Below are 9,181 nucleotides of genomic sequence, written 5' to 3'. Positions count from 1 at the left end.
TCATCCAAACAATAGAATCTGAACTTATAGAGTTAATTTCTAATAAATGCATATCACTATGCATTAGAGAATACTATTGTCTATTACATGTTATCCACATGGACGTTTTTGTATCTGATATCTATAGAAACAATTTAAAATTAGACACCACTATACAAAAAATTAAACCAAACCAAACAAAACTTTGTTGACAAGTTAAATTAGTAGTAATGTCATAAGACCCAAAAAATGAATTACACTAATAAAAGAGACCCTCATAGTTTGTGATCTTAAAAAAAAATAAAAAAATAACAAAAGCTAAACTGACCCACCTGTCTTAAAGTGGGACTTTCTATAAAGGTGTAGCCTTATAGAGGACACTGGAAGAAGAAGTTAAAATTAAAATAGGAAACGAGATCTTGTAAAGATGCCGGTGAGATTCTTCAAAGGCATTCAATCTTCTAAGGCTCCGTTTGGTTGCAAGGAGAATTAATGGGAAGGAAAGTGGTATGTTTAAACTTAAATAGGAAATTTTTGTAATCATTATCTCATGTGAATATATCACTTGCTCCAAATCATTCTATATTTGGTTATTAAATTTCACTTTACTTTGCATCCAATTTCCTTTGGTTTAAAAAGTAAAATAAAAATTACATGCAAAATTTATCACTACAAAATATGGTATGGAATTTAAGTAATTTCTACAATCACATGGGATAATTATTACAAAAGTTTCTTTTGAAGGTTTGAAAATTTTTACTTTCTTTCTTTTTAATTTTCCTCGCAACTAAACATAGCCCTAAGCATTGATATGTGTAACTAAACTGACGAGCAAACCAATCAACAGGAAGAAGAGAAGCCGAGAATGAGAAAAAGAAAGAGAGGAAATCTGGAACATGAATCTCGTCCAACCTCCCACACATAGTTTATATAATATGAGAAGTACACCCAAAGATATTAGTTTCCTAGAACAACTAGAATAAACTTAGACTTAGAAACAAGAAAGGAAACTAAACAGAGTCAACCTAGAAACAGGAATAAAGCCAAAAACGATAACTCCCTACTCTCTTAATATCGTGTAGGGTTTATGGAGAATCATAAACCCTCACACCTATGGAATCTAACAGTATGCATAGTAATGGAGATTAAATTTTAAGTATTTTTATTCAAATTTTAGTATTGGTATGCACAATAATGGAGATTACATTTTTTTTTTTTTTTGGGGGTAAAAATGGGGATTACATTTCAATAATTTTTTTCATATTTTTGTGCCTATAGATAAATATTTGGTTATTTGTTTACTTAAGAATAAATATTTAATAATTTATAAGTTTACCAATGAATATTTGGTTATTTATATATTTAAATGAATATTTGATCATTTATTTACTAAGAAATAAATATTATATTATTGAGAAAGATCCAAGATGGACAGGGCTGTAAATATATGATTAAAGTACATATATTCCACTGTACTGTTTAGGTCTGGTGTGGCCACTGAGGCAGATCGAAACTGGGGATGGTTTGGCACCAGAAAAGAAGAAAGAATTGACTATTAAAAAAAAACACTTTGGGTGAAGTGGATTCCAATAAACAATATCTACCTTTGGAATTATTCTAGGAATAATTGTGGAATCTTATTCGAATAAAAAGCCTCATAAGGAAAGAATTAAACAAAGATCCATCATGTGTTAGCCTTAAATTCAATTATTTTAAGGTTAATAACACATAATCTATTATTTAAATCAATTTTGTCAGTGAGTTGCCGACCACATAAGCCTTTTCCCAAAAAAAAACGAAAAGCCTATATATTCATATGGTACTTCCCTCTTTTACTCATCCAACAAACTTCCACTATTGTATAAGGGGAGAGGTTTCGTACATGGCTATGGCGCACGGTTGTGTTTTCAACCATTAGATGGATATTATTAAGTACAATACATGATTCTTTATCTCCATCCAATGGTTGCAGGGTCGCAAGTACGATCATGCACCATGCACCACCATACACGAAACCTTTTGCCAATGTGGAAACTACTACTAGCTTTTTTCAAAGAAAATAAGGTATAACTACTTAGCTTTTCTTGTTTGCCACACGACTCCTCTTCTTTGTTGGGCCCACCGGACCCCACACCATTATCTTGATTTTTTGCCCACTGCTAGGGGTATCAATCCGGTGGTTCATTTTGATTTGGTTTCGATTCAGATTCATCCGTTGTGGTGTGTGAGAATAGGTGAGATCCAAACCAAACCAAACCAAGATGAGAAGATTCGGTTTTTATTGGTGTCAGTTTTGGTTTGAATTCGATTTCTATTATTGGTTTGTTATCGGTTTGATATCAGGTTAGATTCGGTTTCCAATTGATTTCATGATATCTTAATCCAAATCCAATCCAATAAGCCTCGATTCGATTTGGGCTAGTTCAAATCGGTTCGGTTCACATTTTGACAACCTACTCAATCACTCCCTTAGTCCAACCCCACCACCACCTCAATCGTCTCTTTATTGGAAAATCAATCTTATAATGGACCCTACGTCATCTTATCCTATCAAATTCTTATGGGGATTGAGGAAGGTTCCAAACAAATCTTACGGTGGAGATCTAATATGTAGGACCCATTAAAGCAATAGACAAACAGGGAATCATGTTACATGGGTCCCATTAGACGGTGGTACCATATCCAACCGTTGTGCAATTATTGCATGCCATGTGTGTCTCGTATATTATTGGCATCTTAATTTTATCTATTACATCAGGGAACCCCAACCCACACATTTCATGTTGGTTTTAACTTGACGTCATTATAAATGGAAAAAAAAAAAAAATTACTTGGAGAAAATTTAAACACTTCACGTTAGTTACTGTGACTTATAAAAGGGGTAGTGCTGAACCCATTTGGAAATTGTAGAGAAAGTTCTCTCTTTCTCTTTTTCCCTTTTCCCTCTTTCTTCCTGGTTCCATCTTTCTTTGATCAGGGCCTTCTCCTGCAAGAGTCATGGCTGCTTGTTCCTTCAACAGGTCCATGGCTCTGTGCCTTCTATGGTCAGCCACCCTTGCCTTGTGTTTAGTTTCTTCCTTGGCAAATCTTCATCGGATCAATCATCCAGTGAACTCCGATTCACTCCGGATTTTAGTCGTCGGAGATTGGGGAAGGAAAGGACACTACAATCAGACTCTAGTTGCAGATCAGGTATTACATTTTCCATCGCTCACAACCTATTAATTATTTATCTGAGAAGAAACAATTTTTTTTTGTGTGTTTATGGCATATTTTTCTTCTTCTTCTTCTTCTTCTCTTTTGTTGGTGTCAGCACCACCGTATGATACTGATTCAACCCAAACTCTGTCATCTGATCAGGGTAACTCACCCGATCTCTTAGTTAAGCTCTTATCAGTAGTTGCAGAAAAAGAAAACAAAAAATAAGAAGAAGATGGGAGAGGTGTGGGTATCTGCGAGATTCACTTTTTTGTTATCATGTATTTCTATTCAAAGAATTTCCACCTAGTAGTTTAGTCCCCCCCAAACCCCACCCCCCCAAAAAAAAAAAAAAAAAAAAAAAAAAAAAAAATCTCTTCCAAAGAATTGTTTGTTATGAATTCTTACCGGGGAAGGTATACCCTGAGACCCAAAATATTTTGATGAATAGGACCACATTCTCTTTCTATGGAATGGGGTTTTATGACTTTTCTAACTCCCTGTGAGAGGGGACATGATTGTGCATACTTGTACGGTGTGTATGAAATCCCTATATATGTTGATTATTAATTGATATATCTATATATATATATATATATATATATATATATATGTGACACAATTTTGTTGTCATTAAATATTACCCTTTATTGAAATTGATTCCTTATGGTTCTCTAAAGCTGTTTGTCTCTCTTTGTCGTTAATAACCAATTAACAACAAAATTAATTAAGGGAAAAAGTTTCCCACAATGCAAGTGTAATATTATCGCACTCTTACATGGGTTTTTTTATATAATTTTATCTCTTCTATCCTGACCATGTAGGTCTCGATTGTATCGTTCACCTCTTTATACCTTTTTAATTTTTTTCGATAAAAGAACATTTATATTATAAAATGAATAGAAAAAAAATACAAAGAGGAACACTGAAGAGTCCAAATAGCTAAAAAAAAAAACCAAGAAACACTCTCTAACCTTCAGCAATACTATCAATGATAAGGACAATTGATTGGGCTAGATGCAAGAGGCTATCGAGAGATGAATCTAAATCTTGGCCTACCCTGAGCGTCAATGACAAGCTCTTCTTGGATAGAAGGAGGCAGAGAGATATTAGTAGATGAATCCATCAGTCTAGCTGCTGATCTAACTAAGAGGTCCGCCACTAGGTTAGCCTCTCTTAAACAGTGAAACACTTTCCATTCAATATCCGAAAGGTACGATTGAAGACCAAACCAATTTTGCTAATTCACAAACGGGATAATTTCCTTGAAATTAGAATCGGATCGGATCGGATCGGTATCAGTCGAGGCCGATCTCGAGATTTGATCGATACAACAAGGTTTGATTGGATTGCCCAACTCAGTTGGATCGGCAGATCCGATCCGATTCTGGACCTATCCAACTGAATATTTTTTTTATTTTTTCAAAGTTTTTAAGTTTTATTTTTTATTTTTTATATTATCTTGATCGATACCAACCGCTTTTGACCGATCCGATCCCGGCATCACAACACCCACCAACTCTAGCCGATACATACACGATCCATATAAAAACGATATTGGGGGGTTTTTTGACCGAATTGGACCGATCCGATCCCGATCCGAAAAGATTTCGGCCATGACCAATCCCGAGTCCGATACTTGGATTTTGAACCTTGCTTGTAGCAACCTTTTCATCTATAGGGATATTCCCATGTACGAGTGTCCTTGCAAAGATGGATTGACGGATGCAACCTCTTGTAGCAACCTTAGTTAGTAAATACGCGTATAATATGCATATTATATGCGTACCCAAATTTTTGAACGTATAATACTATCATCCTCGTATTTTCCCATATTTTTATAAAAAAATAGGTTTTTTAATCGATCGAGTATTATACTCGTATAATACGCGTACTATACATTTTTTTTTTAAAAAAAAAAACCCAAAAGATTAGAATTTAGGGAAACGATTTCACTTTCCCTTTCGTCCCTTTCGATTTGCATTGAACATCCAACCGTAGCAGGTAACAGTAGCCGCCCTCCATCTCCAATCATCCTCCCCGTCTTCGTTCAACAAAGCGGCACTTAAGACTTGTACTCTCCTCTTGTTTCTCTGGTCTTTGAACTTTGATGGTGGTAGTGAAGCAAATGAAACTGGTGTGATATTGGCGAGAACGGCTCAATCTCTATTCTATTTTATTCTTGTTTTTCTGTCTCTTACAACTAATGTGTACAGTGGAGATCCATATCTAGAACTCTCCCTCTTGTCTTGTGTTGGTTAATTAGTGGGAACTCATCCCCCTTCACAAGAACACATCTGATTAAAAATATATGGTTATCTCATTGTAGATAGAAAGAAATGTAATGTTGGAAGAATGATTTAATGATAAGGTAATCAGCTTGCTCATCTCATTTTCAGACAATCTACATTCATTTCTTGTAGATTATTGATATTTTGGTATGTTAAATGATAATCTTAGAGATGTTATATAGCATATTATATTATTGTGTTTATTTTAGTTCATAAAATCATGATATTATTTTGTTTATTAGGTGGTGAATGCATGTTATATAATGAATATATGTCCGTTTTTTTAAAAGTATTATTTCCGTCTATGCCGTATTATACCCGTATTAAACGCGTATCGTATTATTACCGTATGCATTTTATGAAGCCGGATTTTTGAAAAGTATTATTACCGTCTAGTCCATTTAATTGCCGTACGTATCCGTTCCCGTTCAATTGCCGTTCCCGAACTTACTAACTAAGGTAGCAACCCTTTACCTTTATTTAATACAATAATATATCTAATAAAAATATGGTAAAAAGAACCCTACCTGGTCGCATGGTTATTCTTGCACCTAGACACAGGAGTGTGCCAAATTATGACCCTGCCCCTGTGAAATAAAAAAAAAAAAAACAAAAAAACCACTCATGTTGATGCCCTTTCATGCACTCTCATTGCCCCTGTGCTGGTGCAAGGACTACTCAACCGGACAACAATCTGTTGCCCCATAACCAGAAAATACTTTTACCTTATTTTAAAATATTACCATAATCATATTAATTTACACTCACCCAGTCACCCCTTCATATTGGTATCCTTATATTTTGTAATTTTCTACATCCACATTGTCTCTCCTTTCCATCATTTTGTATGGTTAACTCTTCAATTGAACCGTTGATCCATCAGAGACCATTAATGCCAAGGGACCTCATTCTCACTTTGGGTTGGAGTTTGCTCTTATATGCTAATCTGAACAATCTTTCATGTGTTTTTTCTTTTAGATGGGAAAGGTCGCAGAAGAGCTTGACCCAGCTTTCATTATCTCCACCGGCGACAACTTCTACAGTAACGGACTGACCGGCACCGATGACCCGCAATTTGAGGAGTCATTTTCCAAAATCTATACTGCTAAAAGCCTGCAAAAGCAATGGTACAATGGTATGTTCACACACTAAATTTATGAAACAATCCATCAAAATTGTTTTTATTTTTTCTTAATTGATTAATTTTGAAGTTAAATTTGTACAGTTTTGGGCAACCACGACTACAGGGGTGATGTAGAGGCCCAATTGAGTCCAGTTCTTAACAAGCTTGATAAAAAATGGTTTTGCATGAGATCTTTCATTGTTAATACAGGTATAATATATGATTGATCTCCCTCTCTACCATCCTCTATTTCATCCATTATTGATCCAATTGAAGAAACCTAATTATCTGTTCTTGTTATTTGACAGAACTTGCAGAGTTCTTCTTTATTGACACTCCTCCATTCGTAGACAAGTACTTTACTCATCCAGGGGATGATACCTATGACTGGAGGGGTATTACTCCTAGTAGACAAGAATATCTGAGTAACATTAAGAAGGTAACCCATTCGTCTGCTTTCCCATTATATCTGTTTTTTTAGCCTCAAAAGGCTTAAACTTTGAGAGCTTAATTCCACTAGAAGATCACAATCTAAACATTTGGTAATGGTTCTATCCATAGGATCTTGATTCAGCATTGAAAGAGTCGACGGCAAAGTGGAAGATCGTCGTTGGTCATCATACATTGAGAAGTGCTGGCCAACATGGTGACACCATTGAGCTTGTGAAGGAGCTTCTCCCAATCCTTAAGGTGATTGAATTCTAACTAGCTTAAAAAAGGGTTAACAGCTATACTAAACCCTAAAATCTAAGTTTGTAACTGTAGTAACTTCTCTATGAATTTCTCAGGCCGATGATGTTGATCTTTATATTAATGGACATGACCATTTGGTGCAACACATCAGTAGCCGAGACAGGTAAATCTGTTACAAACCCTAACAATGTTAAAAACTGTAAGTACTCTTGGGGCAATTGAACTGAAGTACCTGATGGAATTGGATTTGGGAATGCAGTAAACTTCAATACTTTACCAGTGGAGGTGGTTCAAAGGCATGGAGAGGTGACTATGATCTGAAGAAAGAGGGGCTGAAATTCTTTTATGATGGGCAAGGATTCATGACTGTAGAGATTACCGAAACCGATGCGGAGCTGATCTTCTATGATGTTTTTGGCAAAGTTCTCTACAAATGGAGTGTGTCCAAGGCCTACACAGCCATATAGTTGGCTTGCTGTACTAAAACCTTTCTGTTATAGCCATATAGGATATATGTGTTAGATGCATGTATACTCAAGACAAACAAGATTATGTTCTTATTGAAGATATGGGTATCAAAGAATCAAACTGAACTTTTTGAAATAGAATAGGTTGACTTACTGAATATAATTCAGTGTTGGTTTCATGGAATGAAGAAGGTTTTAGCACTGTTAGAGTACAAATGCAAGGTATTATACGCAGAATGAAATTGTGGGTATACTTTGAGAAGGAAATTAAAATTTGAAGGATTAGAAAGTAGAGGCTAATTTGAGGGAGGTTTTCGAGAGAGAAATATTTTGGTGATTTATCTTCTCCTTTTATCAAAGAGACTTCAATACTCAATAGGGTTCTCATAATGTTGAGGTTATTAAAACTAGTAATTATCGTATAGTGCCATGTGTGTGTGTGTGCGAGCATGTATGGGGATAAAAAGAGATGCTTATTTAGATTATCCACATAAGGACAATCCATGCGAGATGTAACCACTTAACCCTTAAGTGATAGAAACTTACGTTACTCCACTAGTCACTTATCAACATCACAAAACAGACACACGGGTATGTAAATGGACACACCATGAAAAACTCTAATATGTTGAATGACTAATATCAAAGAGTCTTGACTGATGATTGGAATGCAATTATGTATATTTTAAAAACTCTTTGTAAAAAATTTACAACATTGCCACCAAAATCAGAATATTGGTCCAATCACAATCAAATAACTTTCTCAAGATGTTTACCCTTTTGGGAAGTGGATATCTTGTTGAGCATCTCTTTCATCTACAGTGGAACACTGTATGCTGAATGCACCGATATGTAGCCAGTGTAAGCATCAACCTTTTTATACCACATATGAACAATACACAACTGCAATGGTAATGACCTCTCAGTTATAGGGATAAAACAACTATCGAAAATTCTTGTTGCATAAACAACTGGCAGTATTCCATACAAGAATCTCAAATGATTATCACATTCAGCACACATACAATCTGAATACTCACACTTATATTGTGCAATCGCATTGTGAGAATATACAATTGTGAGTATGTGGCAATCATAAAAATAGAATGCCCAATTCTGTCTCTAGTTGTGAACACTTAAAGGTCATACTTAGGGTATATTGCACATAAAATTTCAACGTAAGTTAATAAATTAATCTCTATTGAAATGCATTTGATGAACACATCAATCTGTCCAACAATTCCTTGAATGATCATAGAGATCCATATGGCTCTCATTATGGGTTTAAATTTGATTAACTTCTTTAATTGAAGATTTAAAAAGGTTGTGCAGCTATAGAAGCTCAGAGAAAAAGGTCGTTTGACAATTTGCCTAGCTATTTCGCTTTTTTGGGTGGAATAGGAAAAGGATCATTGAGCAGTGTCTTTTGG

General features: G+C 35.1%; 1 protein-coding gene across 1 annotated transcript; it reads left to right on the top strand.

The window, feature by feature from the left end:
* The first annotated feature begins 2,876 nt into the window (after positions 1-2,876).
* Positions 2,877-7,889, top strand: LOC122669995 (purple acid phosphatase 3-like). The gene is made up of 8 exons (XM_043866921.1): positions 2,877-2,908; positions 2,953-3,171; positions 6,447-6,603; positions 6,694-6,801; positions 6,900-7,030; positions 7,153-7,281; positions 7,380-7,447; positions 7,544-7,889. Exons 2-8 carry the CDS (start codon positions 2,977-2,979, stop codon positions 7,749-7,751), a joined length of 996 nt encoding a protein of 331 aa, XP_043722856.1. The 5' UTR covers positions 2,877-2,908; positions 2,953-2,976; the 3' UTR covers positions 7,752-7,889.
* Positions 7,890-9,181: the final 1,292 nt, after the last annotated feature.

Source organism: Telopea speciosissima, chromosome 7 (assembly GCF_018873765.1).
Source record: "Telopea speciosissima isolate NSW1024214 ecotype Mountain lineage chromosome 7, Tspe_v1, whole genome shotgun sequence".
In the NCBI taxonomy this organism is placed as follows: Eukaryota; Viridiplantae; Streptophyta; class Magnoliopsida; order Proteales; family Proteaceae; genus Telopea; species Telopea speciosissima.
The sequence above is the reverse complement of the archived record's forward strand: the minus strand, read 5'-3'. Positions and strand labels throughout refer to the sequence as shown.

Bases quoted from the DNA above. Each gene is read 5' to 3' on its own strand.
- LOC122669995 (XM_043866921.1), top strand. From the start codon at position 2,977: ATGGCTGCTTGTTCCTTCAACAGGTCCATGGCTCTGTGCCTTCTATGG. The intron at 3,172-6,446 runs GTATTACATTTT...TTTTTCTTTTAG, and splicing joins AGACTCTAGTTGCAGATCAG to ATGGGAAAGGTCGCAGAAGA. The intron at 7,282-7,379 runs GTGATTGAATTC...TGAATTTCTCAG, and splicing joins AGCTTCTCCCAATCCTTAAG to GCCGATGATGTTGATCTTTA.